Genomic DNA, 13,706 nt, shown 5'->3' with positions numbered 1-13,706 from the left:
AGAGAAAGAATGAAAACATCTGATATGTTTTCTAATTTATAGTATTATTTAAGGATCTTCAGTTTACAGGTATGGGGAGTCCATTAATGAAGTTACTGGTTTTGAGAATAAATGAAGTACAGAATTAGTCCAACTTAAGCTGTGCTTTTGAAGTTATGTTTTGTTACTAGTAACAGATAACCCATTTCAGTTTAGCATAAATTTAGGAAAATATAATAGCATTTGGAACACATTCTGAGGTTAATCAGAATATATTTAAGACAATTCCCTTACTGAATTCAGGTCTGTGTTTTTGTACACTGAGAAATACAGAGTTTTAAGTTTCTGTTTGTTACCAAAATTGCTAGCAAAACTGTTTTCTATTTAGAAAAACATACATGGAATATCCAGCCTGGAGACAAAGTATGTGGGAAAGTAAGACTTGGGACCACATCAGTGGGATTTCTCAGATGACTGAAGTTGGATGCGATTGTGCAGGATTGGGTATATCAGCCTATTTGTAAGAACAGCACAAAAGGTGACTTCTCTTACAGACTTTGTTTCTCCTGCCAATACATGCATGTCTCCAAAATGTTAATGGAAGTTACGTACTTATAACAGAGAGGAGAAAAAAGACCTTGTTACCAAGCCAAGTTGTATGGAAATAAAGAGAAATCTTTCAAACACTGACTTCTCAGCTAAATAGCTGTCAGGAGCAGTTTTTACAATCAGTATAACTGTGAGGAAGAGAATGAAAATTCTACACACTAGGAAAAAGAAAACACATAATTATACATATATATGTATATATACACATGTATCTATATAAAACCTTTAGTCAAAGTTAATTACTGAGGGCTAATGTTTTAAAATGAGTGTCATATTCCCTAAAATGGTAGATGTTAAACTTGTATAAAATTTGCTTAGACATTACTTACTCAGCTTCAATTCAGTTGGTTAGCATGCAAGAAACACAGTACGTAATGCTAAAAACTAAATTAAAAATCTCACTTGTTTCTCAAAGTATGAATATATTGCTATGTACACTGTTCCCAACAGAGGGATTTCAGTTTTCCTTGGTAGCTTTGTGCTCAGCAATATACTTGTAGCAGTGCAGCAAAGGAGGGGGGAGAAGAAGAAACAGTCAGTGTTCTTTGCAGGAACCTATTTCTGTTCAGAAATCAAAATAAATCAGTACAAGTTTGTCTTCAGAAATATGGTTACAAAAGGAAAAAGAACATGGTTTCTTCCTGTGAGGCTGTTCTGAGAAATCAAAGCCAAAGCTTCTAAATAGTGAGTTGTGTTTTAAAAGAAGGAAGTAGCTTAATTCAGTTTGAAGAGGAGATGAAGAAATTGTATATCAAAAGCAGTCTTTTAGCAAGGTCTCTTACAAAAGGACATTCTACTCATGTTCGTATGCATTTAAAAGCTACACTATATTGCGTATTCAGGTAAGTATTGAGTAAATAGGAAATGATGAGATCATCTTACATATTCACACAGCCTCACAAAGAGGTTCTTTATAATTAGTGAAAATATTGAGGTTACATCTGCTGTGCTATTCAGCCTTCTCCTTGTAATACCTTTATCAATGACTGAATATAGTATTGATACCAAATTCCTGTTGTAATAAACTTATAAAAGTGTTTTTAATTTACTGCAATAGAATGAAAATGCCATATTTAATACCACAGTTGGATACTTAGCTACAGCCACAAGTACTCTTTCTACATTCACAAAACTGGCAGACGAAACATGAAAAGGAATACTGACTCTTTAATCTCTACTTCTCCACCTAAGGCCCAAGGCAAGCTGACAGGGTAACTTGCTCTGGAAACAGAGGGTTTTTTTTTATTTTTTTAATTCTGGATTACTTTTTCTTCTCTTTTTGAAAACTGTGGGCTATAGGGGAATGAGCCTGGCATAGACTTAAAACAAGAACCAGTTTCTTTATCTGAAAAGTTACAGTCCTTGATACTTACAGGAAGGTCATTTTCAAAACCCACAGGAAAAATAGCATCACAGCCAGAAAGAGTGCATTAAGTGCCTTATTTGCTTGTAACAGAGACAGTTTTTCATTTATAACAGCTCTGAGGATCAAGTGAGCCTTTGATGTTCTAAGGACTTTTCTATAGATTTTGCAATTAGTAAGTTAGATGTTTTAAATAGTAGGCATACACAGACTGGATTTTAGCAATGAGAACAAAGAACTGAACAATATTTAGTAATGCCAAGTGATATCTGGTACTTAAACAAAATTATGAGATAAATAATGAAAGACCCATAGATACACTACGAGCAAACATGTCATCTCTGCTAACACTTTGATTTATCATTTCCTATGCTGGGTGGGGTGAACATAAGGGGATGTAAGCAAAGCTTGTGCACAAATTTGCTCTCTACACAGCAGGCTGAAAGCATTGCTTCCACAGCAGGTTGCTCGGGCAAAAATGACATCATTCTGTCACTGATGTCCCCATGGATCATATTGCTATATCTCCCCTTACTGTAAATAGCTGCTTATCAGCCCTGGGATATTTCCAGTCTCTCATCAGAACATCTTTTTAGGTTTGGGTAGAATTTGGTGTATTGTGTCAATAACACTTACTTTCTGAGACCTTGGCTGCTAACCTGCTGTTGGTATTATGCAGTAATACTTGCTTATCTCATCTTTTCCAAAGTCGAGTGGGAAAGAGCAGGTTCTATTCCTGAAGGAAAACTATATACTGGTACCCAAACTCCCATCTAACTCCTCCATTAACATGAAATAGTTTTAAGCATATGCATTCACTCTCAAAATGCTGTGCATGGCAATTGATTGCTTACTTCTGCAGTATGTAATATTGCTAAATCATCCAGCATGAGGATGCTACATACTTAAACACCTGACAAATTAGGCAAAAATAAGGATTAACAACCTTGCTGGAAAAATTTTTTTAAGTGAAACCAAAACCTCTACTCAAGGATATAATCAACCATTTAGAAAAACTGAACTTTTTTTTTCTCCTCCTCCTTACATGTGGCTAATGCATACCATTACCCATGGTCCATCGCTTAAAAATTGTCTTCTTATCCAGAAAACTTATGTTTAACAATAACTATTATCAAGAATATACCGTGCCAGGTAGGATGTTTATTTTTAAAAAATTACGTAGATATTGAACAAATGTAATAGACTCATGACAGTCATACTATCTAATTCAGTGTATCACCGGATGAACTGTTATGGAAGATTACAATATGTATATCAGAAAACTCTTCTTTATACAGATAGAAATGATGTAAATAAACTACATTTATTTAATAATAAAATGGATTGAAAAATAAACTCCAGATTTTTTCCACCTAAGATTCTCTAGGTTTTCTTTTCCCCTTCTTAACTTTTCCTCTCCCATGTGATTTGTCTATCTCCCTGTGACTTTTAAAACTTCAATTCTGCCATAAAGTGATTTCCTTCTGCTAATATTGAAATGGTCCTTTAGAAACTCAAGCCTGCTTTGAACACCAACTTCAGACAGAACTTCCATTATCATTAATGAACTCTGTCTGCTCAAACTGGAGGGGAAAATGAAATCCCAGATCCAAATTTTGCCTTCAGGTACTAAAATGCAACATCAGAGGAGAAATTTGGCCCTGCTTGCTCAAGCAGCTTAAATCTGTTCTCCATCTCTCCAGTAATATTAATGTCCATCATATGAAAATCTATGTAAGATTAATGACTTTAGAACATAACCCTTTCCATGCCAAATTTATCAGTGAACTATACACAGCTATATCTCCTACAAATAGGAAACAGTGGTTTCAGAGAGACTGATCAGAACACAGAAGCAGATTGGCAACTGTATTAATTTTCCTTCTGAATTTCATACATTAAAGATGGCCTGTTTTGAGTGAAAGGATACTATCCTTTAAACTATGCTTTTGTTTATGGATTGAGTCTCTGTATGGATGCTTGTACTGAGCAAAATGAATATAGTTTTCTCAGCTTAGACACTGCAGGAAAGAGATCAGTACACTGTCATGGTGGCATGGCACAACTGAATGTCTGAATGCCTTTAAACCCACAAAGATTTATCATCATCTCACTATTGGCAGTGAATGACATAAGGCATATTTAAAACATAGTGCCCTTTTTAAACCTGATCACTGTAAAAAGAATAATAATTATTAAAAATCTCAGCAAAACTTCAAGCCCTAGAAAGATACCTTAGCACTACTCTCCCTTTGCCCTCAACTCATATAAAATAAGAATAAAATAATGTCTGAATAAATAAGTTTCTTATGATCACAGAACCAATGCCTAACAGTCTGTGCAGGTTAGTTACAAAGGCTTCAGATGATTGGCAGGGCATTCCCAAAATCCCCACTGGGCCAAAGTCTCAGACAGCGGCCCACTTGCTTTGTAAGTTACCAGATATCAAAAAAATAATATTGATCCACCACTGACCACATTGCACATGGATATCAAGACCACAGGTGATTTATGCAGGTTCTTTTACAGGAGTGCTAATAAGTTCTGTTGCCACACTATCTCATATTTGATATGTGCTACAGATTTTACTGATACTATTTTCATATCCTTCTGGCTTTGGGAACAGTCTCCCTCAGAGACATTAGGTCAACTGCCCAGACCTTTGAAAAAGAAAAAAGAACAGAAAAAAAGAGAAACGTAGTGCTAATGTATTTCTGAAACTCCAGAAAGATCTGTAACAGCCTCTTCATACATTAGCATAGTTTCATTTCAGGATGCAGTATTTCACAGCCTATGAAATTACAAAAAAAATGTTACATTGTCCCTGGATTTTCAATGGAGCAACACTCACTCTGCTTCTAACTTACTTTATAAAGTAATGTTTTTAGTCTCAATAATCCTAGAGCGAATCTCAACAGCAAAGGTAAAGGATATGTGACTGGAAGTACTTTTCCCCTTCCTTTCTAAAATGGCATACATTTATAGAGGTGCAGCCAGATGGCAGGTAGCAAAGTGATGACAAAAATAATTTAGTGGTCAGAGTGAAGGTAACGCTGCTGGAGATACATAATAAAATCTTATATATTCCTCTCTTTTTAGATATTCCCACAGCCTTGCAATTCACCATGTTGTTCTGCAATCTATCATAACATGAATATCAAAGAAGTATAAATTAATCAATGGGTTGGAAATTTTGAGCACAAAAGTCTGTAGAAAAAAATTAAGAAAATGGTTAAGGGAGTAACTGGCAAATCAAGCTGTACTTACAAAGCCAGTCGTACACGCATTTGTAATAGGAATGCATTTGTAATAGGAAGTAAAAATGCAAGTAGGAGAAGAAGCTAGGTGTAATTTTCAGCTGACCAATGCACTAGGATAGAAGCCCATTACAGTGGCTTCAAAAGAAAATTGAACTTATATTTGGAGCTTAAAAAAAGACTTCAAATGTGGAAGTAAAGGCAGATTTCTGAAGAGTCGTTAATTGCCTTAGACAGTACTTGGCATATCAACCAAACTTTCTTTTCCTGTCTTTCTCTTGCAATTTTCCTTGCCATGAAAATATCTCCTGAGTACACTTTCGTACACTTTCATAACAGTTCACTTTCCTCCCTTAGGTTTAGTGGCAAGTGACAAATGTGCAGAGGCCATTTAGCAGGCAGGATTAGGCAGGCAGGATATTTCACTGACTAATGGTCAACTGGGGAAACAAAAAGCGAGCTATGAAAGACTTACAATGGAGAGCCTACAAACTGAAACGGGGACATAATAATCAGTACTGCATCAAAGAGTTGGATTTAATTTGAAGATGAAATAACACCAGGAATTAAATAAAATAGTTTTGCTGGAAACTGTATTTGAGGCATCTTGCAAAACAATTGTATACTGCAAGCTGGAGAAGGCAATATTCTGGAATTGGGAAATAGCAAGTTCAGCAGTCAGTGGTTTAAATAGATTAAGTTTTATCTATGTAATTTCTCCAGTTAACTTCTCCAGTTTGTTGACTATCTAAAAGACCTGATGCTTCTGATGAATAATATATTTTACATACAAAAAACATTTGCCTAGTGATATAAAACTAGCACGTGAAAAACTTAGCAATAAGATACTATAAAGATTAAAAATTTATCGAGATTTGAGATACGTGAATATTTAAGGGGAAAATTAGAATACTCAATATTACAATAGTACAGGACCTGCTCCAAAACAGAAATGTAGGCAGTGGTATAAATTCTTATATCTTAAACAGTGAATAAACCATGAATAAACAGTGTAATACAGAAAAAAAGAGGGTGGAACATACATAATTGAAAATCACAGTATTTTCTACCTTCTTCTAAAGTAACTGGCACTGATCAGAGAGCAGAAAAAGAAAATGCGCTAGACAGATCAGCATAGCTGAAAGAAACAGTTGCAGGAGCAAATGCTACACTTACAGGATTTCACAAAGTAGCTAAAAGATATCAGTCTGTCAGGGAGTTGATCAGATCAATCTATGTCCGTGACAGGGGCGACAGGCCTCTGCCCTACCCCCCCTCCCCAGTCCCACAAAAATGGGAAGGAAGGAAGGGAGGAAAAGAGCAGCAGCAACAATCTATGGAGGAAAACTTATTTCACTATAATATTGGAATACAAGATAACACAATATATACAATTTAATTGAAATTGAGATGAATAAATCAGACAAGATGAGAGAGAGAGTTCCTGGGACCGAGTCAAACCTGAAAAGCTTGGAACGGCCAGGAAAGCACCCTCCAGCACCCACTGCCAGACAGCAAGAGAGCGCCCCCCCCACCCGGAAGGGCCAGATCCCGTGACTGCTGTAATGTACAGGGATAGGTACCTGGGATTGGGGCGGTGACACTTTAATGCCCCCGTACACTACATGATGTTTTGATGTGCAATACTGAAACCCAAAAACAAAAAACAAAAAAACATAGAACCATGACACAGTCATACATGCTCTTTGTTACTAAGCTTGGGTGATTCACTAGTTCTGAAAAACAAATGCTAGGTATGGGCTGGAAACAAATTCCATTTTCATTCTTTTCCTAGTGTGAATTAAAGAAATGTTTTCTTTACATGTTTCAGTTTCTTCCATTTTCTTCTCTCTTATACCCTCATCTTGCTCTATCTCCACCATCTCCAATTTAAAGGTCATAAGGATGGTGGTCTGCACTGCAGAAATCACTGCTGGCCACGATACGGGCATGGTATAGACAAGGAGGAAAACTGTACAACACTCTGACAAAGAGATACACTAGGCTGTCATCAAGATGCCAGGCAAGTTTGGTTTAAGAATTAGCTAAATGCCAGACATTCTATCAACCTAATTTAGAATCAATCTTGCTTTTTAGCGATGATAATAAACTTGTACAAACATGAGATTCATTTGTATATTTTAGCATTTTATTTCAGTCCCAGAATGCAAAACCTGACATTGGAATCAGTTTGATTTTTTTTTGGTGATTGAAGATATTAAGCACTACAAGAGCATTGAAATTTCGATCTGATTAGGATAAAAATTCCTCAGGATCAAAACACTTCTTTTTTCCCCCTACAGTTTTACTAATTGTGTGCTACTTGACATTGCAGAGTTATTCCACAGCGTGATAGCAAAATATCTGAAGTGTATTTTACTGTTAGAAATTATCAACTCATTCTATTTGTTTTTCATGTATTTTAGGTTATTAAGAGAATAAAAAAAAGTATAACTGATGTGCCTAAGTTAAAAGGGTTAGTTCAACTACAGCTGGTAGTCTAAAGCACTAAGTAATATTTTGTACAGCAATAGGATTTTTCTACTGAACATAAGTAAAAGAAATAATGAATATATTATTTATTCAAAAGCAGACTGAGGGGGTAATACCCCTTGAAAAACATGGGAGCCATGATAAAGGTGAATGTGCAGCATTTTATTTTCAGAAATACTGGATTATTCTAACCACTGAAAACCAGATAAAGTAGATGAAAGGGAACGCTACGAAACACACTCATCAGAGACCTTTGCTTTATGGGAAATGAACTGCCCTGGCTCACTGTTACTGAGGAATTGTATTTCTTATAGCTGTAAATCAAATCCTGAAAGAGTAGGATGATATTTTCTATGCAATAGCTGAGAACAGCAGATATCTTTTTTGTCAGTGTCAGGTTTCTGAATTTAGACCTCAATTAAGATTCCAAAATGAAAAAAACATGTATTATATGCCAGTATATACTTTTGACAGTACTTTTACAAGCAATATATTCATTTTGAGACGGTGGCACATTGCTCTATACTTGTCCAAAAGTACAGTCACTGCTGCTTTTGGAGGTCTAGCCTTTTAAATGCTTTAAATGCATCTTTGCAGCATTCTTAATGATCTTCATTGAACTGCAACAGCAAATACCTGAAGTTACTTTTCAGTGAGGATCATTCATTTTTTCAGTTCAATGAAAAATGTACTCCTATAGTATATGACACCAGCATATTTGCTTCTTAAATCAGACCTCTGTATAACAGTGGTAACCAAAGAGAAGTACACATGCCTAGTATCTCAATCTGTACAACAGTACTGATTATCCTTGCTGAATCTTAAAGACAGTGTTCTGTCTAATACATCAGTAATTTTATTCATTTGCTTGATTTCTAACATTGATTTGACATAAAATGTATCCTGCCATCTGTTATATCACTTTCTTACCATTGGAGCAAAGACAATTCTACCCATGCAAAGAGATTCATGGCTTTTCTTTGCTTGATATGAAGTTCAGCCCTGCAGTGTTTCTAGGCAGAGGTAAATAGGAAGAGAGACCCTACCGTCTTTTCTATTCTTAAAAGTAACCTAGTTGTAAGGGGTCTTCTCAGTATGTTAGTCCTAGATGTTTAACTATGCAGTGTAAACCATTCAGCTTCTACTCTTTTCATGCCACACATTCTAACAAAGAACTGTGTTATACAGAGTAGGATTAGGGATGGTATCTGAGCCAGGGTATGGCCAGACTTGCAATTTTTGAGATCTCATATTCAAACACAAGCTATTGCAGCTAAGTCAGTTATGGGGTGTCAGCTGAGCCATCAGATGTGTTGTGATGCTGGACTGTGTACTACAGCACATTGTAACTATTCTCTCAGTGAGAGACTTGATTTATTGTAAGTGGTATCAGTCAGGATTCTACAAGCAATTTATTCAAAAATGCATCAAAGATTAACAAATGAAAAATTTCCCTAACTTCTGAAACCAAGAAGTCTTACAAAATAGGAAATACATTAATAAGGTGAAATTGTAACACCTATCAATTGGCTTGTATGAAACAAGACAGAAACGGTATCCCTTTTTATTTATACTTGAGAAAAGCTTTTGCTTCAGTAATTTATGGATTGTCACTGTATATTACTGTGTTGGAATAGATGCAGGAACACGTACAGGTAAAGTATAAATGTTATTTTACCAATTCATAAGGGCATTAGAATCTTAAAATCATAGAATCGTTTGAGTTGTAAGGGACCCTTAAAGGCCATCCACTGCAACTCCCCCGCAATAAGCAGAGACACCTACAGCTACATCAGGTTGCTCAGAGCCCTATCCAGTCTGACTTTGAATGTCTCCAGAGATGAGGCACCCAACGCCCCTCTGGGCAACCTGCTCCAGTGCCTCACCATCATTACTGTAAAAAACTTTCTTCTTATATCCAACCGAAATCCACCTTGTTTTAATCTGAAATCATTTCCCCATGTCCTGTCACAACAAAAACCTATGAAAGTCTGTCCCTTCTTTCTTATAGTCCCCCGATAAAGGCTACTATGAGGTCTCACCAAAGCCTTCGCTTCTCCTGAACATCCTCAGTTCTCTCAGTCTGTCTGCACAGGAAAGGTGTTCCATCTGCTGGCTCATTTTCATGCCTCTCCTCTGGATTCACTCCAACACATTCACGTCTCTTCTGTACTAAGGACTGCGTATCTGGACACAGCACTCCAGGTGAGGTCTCATTAAGCTTTAACTAACATAACTCACAAAGCAGAAATCTAGACTCCACTGAACCTTGTGGAATTTTTGCTATTTACTTTGTTGGGGTCAGGACTTGGATCTCTATAAATTTGCTTTTTTAAGACATAATCCCCATGTCCTTTGAAGCAATGAAAGGTTTTCCATTGACTGTAGCTGACCTTTAATTAGGGCAGCAGTTCCCTTACAAAAGATTGTTGTTACTGTTACAGTCCCGTAGACCTTCTTCACCATTATACTTGTTATTGTCACATTCCTGAAACAGCTTTTGTCTTCTTTTATCTGAGATAGAGTTAACAAGGCCTGTTTTTCACAGTTTCTAATAGGTTGCTATGATCTGAAGCCATCAACAGCTCTCTTTTTTTTTTGTATGATTTTGTGCAGCATTTTCATCTTTCTTTGTTTTCCTCTTTGATGCCTTTGAATAACCTGGATGAGAAGGGAGCATATACTCATCTTATTTTTTCCATTTTTTTTTCTAATATTTTGTCAATTAATAGGCAACAGTAACAGTTTTGTGTTTCTTCTTACTCTTAGATTTACCAATACAATTTGGGATTCTTGTTTTAATCTTTAAAAACTATTTTCTGTCCTTTAAAAAGCTATCAGATTTTTATAAGCTCTCTGTAAGCATCTACCAAATACATCTTCAGATTGATGCTTTCTCAAGTCCTGCATTACTTTTTCACAGAGCCTTTTAACTGATATTTCAGCTTCCAGCTGCTCTTTAAAACATTGTATAACACTGCTTTTTATCCATATCAAGCAAGCATTCTGCATAGGACTGACAAACCTCCTGCTTTATCTATTTAGGGAAACTACAGTTCTGCTGTCTCTTACCTTCTACAGCCAGTGTTGCAGATTCTTGAATTTTAGTTCTTTTTTTAAACTGAAACAAGGATTTTATCTTTCTAGATTTGTTTAAGCTTGATTTTCTGTGATGGAAAACTTGCTATGAAGTATTTTGGAGTTTTATGATTTCTTTCCCATGGCATTTCTACAAAGTACTTTTCCAAATGCTAGAAAAATCAAGCATCTCTTTGGGCATCACTTCAACCTTTGCAGCAGTTATAATGGGCAAGTATACTTACTGAGCTATTCCCAAGTCTAATTTAAACTTCACGATTGTTCATCCAGAGCATGATTCTGAACAACATGAAAAAACAAATGCCTGTACCTGGGATGGACAGACTCCCTGTAATGCTACAGGCTGTGAAGTGACTGGCTGGGTAGCTGCTTTGCTGAAAAGGACCCAGTGGTCCAGGTGGACAACAGACTAAGCACAAACTAGCTTTATGGGCTGTACAAAAGGGGATAACCAGTAGATCACAGAAAGTCATTATTTCCCTTTACTTGACTTTTTTTATGCTGCAGCTGGAAAATAACATCAAATTTGGGCACTCCAGTACAAGCGAAATAGTGATAAACTTCAGTGAGCTCAACAGAGGGCTATCAAGAAGTTAGGAGCTGGAACACTCAACCGTAGGGACAGGCCTGCTTGATCTGAAGAAGAGGTGGCTTTGGGAGACCTAACAGTCTGCTAAGATGCAGCTACGAGCTGCACAATCAAAACAGGGAAATTCTAACCAGCCAGATGGAAAAAAAAATAAATCACTGTGGTGATAATTAAGCCCTTATTAAGGGTAGTTGGAATAGGCTGCTCAGATAAGTTGTGGCATACTTGTCCTTGAAGGTTTTCAAGACCAGCTAGCCAAAGACCTAAAAAATTTGCTATGAATCAATTTTGATTCAGATAGTGTTCCAGAGTTCCTCCCAGCCTGAATGATTTTATGAACATCCTGTTCCTATATGCCATGAGAACACCTGTAAATAAAAGACCTAACTAAGTGACCTCACCTACTGAAAATATTGAGCCTAGAAAGAATATTTATGCTATAGTTACAGAAAAAGTTTGGAACTCTGCTGAAGTCAGACATACAGTGAGAGCAGAAATATCTACAGCAATGTGAAGCAATCACAGAGGTCTCCTGAGTGCTAGCCCAGTGCTCATACGCTAGGCCACACAGCACTGCACTGCACTGTTTGAGAAAGAAGTCTCTAAGTTTTCTGAAGATGAATGTTTCATAAAGCATATTCTATTTCAGAGAGAAGTGGTCATTCAGAAGATTAAGGTCTTTTTCAAATGGGATGTTCATCTCTGCCAGGTGGTATGCTAAGTCTCAGTCATAAATATCTTTTATTTCCTTGGTCACATTATTCAGTGGAAAAGCAACTTGTCATTTTTTGACTTCCAGTTTCAAGAGAACCCAGTAGGTTTCTCGGTTTGTTCCTTCGTTTTTATCAACTGCCATATCCTTGTGGATATTAAAACATCCAAATGTAAATGATGCAGAATGGCCATTTGTTTTTCATTATGGATAGTTGATTTTTTTCCACAGAATTTTATCTAACCTGACCTTCTTATGCTAAATGCACCTTACCTGCAAGTGATTTGAGGGACTATTTGAAAGCTAACAGAACTTGATAGTAGTGTTGGCTGCCAGATATTATCATAGAAGTGGTCCTTCCTGTCTTGCTTTCCAGTTAAAGTTATTCTCCTGTCTTTCTTACGTATCAAGCAAAGGGACCAAAGATTTATAATGTCTTCTAACATCTTGTGTAGTTCTCTAAGAACTTAATAAAGGTAGCTGGATTTGAGTTGCTACCCTTTCACTAGTGAGTGCTAACAGGACATGGTGCATGGATTCACCAAATTCTACATTATAAAGACTTCGAAAAAGCAGAGCTATTCAAATGTGAGAGAAGCAGCTTTCAGATGGCCTTTTAAATTAGAAAAACATACAAGTCAATCATAAACGCAGTCAGTCACTGAAACTTCCAAAGAATTATCTGCAGGCACAGATAAACTAGAGATTATGGGCTTAAGTTTCTTTTCATACCAGGGTAAATCAGGAGCACCATCACTGAAGTCAACAGATCTCAACAAGAAAAGAATTAGGCCCTATGGCTTTTAATAAGAAGAATATAAAGAGTTTAATTACAAGGAATCAAGCTGAACCTCCCTTCCCCCATACAGAGACACATGCTCTCTGGTAACGTTTGTCTCTTGAAACATTTTTGTACTTCCCTCATCCTTTTGTATTTCTTTTGTATTTCCCTCATCCTTTTGTATTTCCCTCATCCTGATCATCAGATACTACCCGTGTGGAAATAACAGGGACTTAGATGATTGAGGTTGTTTAGATGTAAATGCACTGCGTGGTTTAAACACTGGTGAAGATGTAGCTCAGTTCTGTACTGAACAATCTGGTGAAATCCCAAATATGCTGGTTTTTGACCTCCGTGTTATGATTCAAACAAAAAACAATGAGAGGAGTTCATTTTCTGTGTAGAAAAGGTGTTTCTCACGTAAGCAATACCTCTTTGAGGGAGTAAAATAATGCACAGAACATGTGCATGAACAGCTACTGGAAACTCTAGTAACACAAATACAATTTTTTATTCTAACATATGTGAGTTATGCTATGCATCTATAGAAAGACTTGAAAATAGCTGATACAAAAACCTAAATTTGTGCTACCTCCTATGAAGTTCTGTAATGAAAAAAAGCAGCTGCAAGATGCAGGCTTCCAGTCAGGAAATATAAACAGTGGTTCAGGAACAATCTGATAGCACATTATTTTGACAAAAAATGGAGGTACTTACAGTCCAAATGACTATGCCTGATGCCTTCCACATCTTCAGCATGAATAAAGTGATAACATCTCTTTCCTACGATATCTACAGGGGTCAAATCCATGTAATCACTAATC

At 36.5% G+C, this 13,706-nt stretch overlaps 1 protein-coding gene across 3 annotated transcripts in view; it reads right to left on the bottom strand.

The window, feature by feature from the left end:
- Positions 1-13,706, bottom strand: part of NPAS3 (neuronal PAS domain protein 3) — a 596,309-nt gene that overhangs the window by 13,047 nt on the left and 569,556 nt on the right. For all 3 annotated transcript variants that reach the window (XM_052693214.1, XM_052693213.1, XM_052693215.1), the window contains one exon: positions 13,600-13,706. In XM_052693214.1, the coding sequence (XP_052549174.1) occupies positions 13,600-13,706 (107 nt within the window). The remainder of the gene's footprint in view (positions 1-13,599) is intronic.

Source organism: Tympanuchus pallidicinctus, unplaced genomic scaffold (genome assembly GCF_026119805.1).
Source record: "Tympanuchus pallidicinctus isolate F22 unplaced genomic scaffold, pur_lepc_1.0 scaffold3, whole genome shotgun sequence".
NCBI lineage: Eukaryota > Metazoa > Chordata > Aves > Galliformes > Phasianidae > Tympanuchus > Tympanuchus pallidicinctus.
This window is presented reverse-complemented; position numbering and strand designations above follow the sequence as displayed.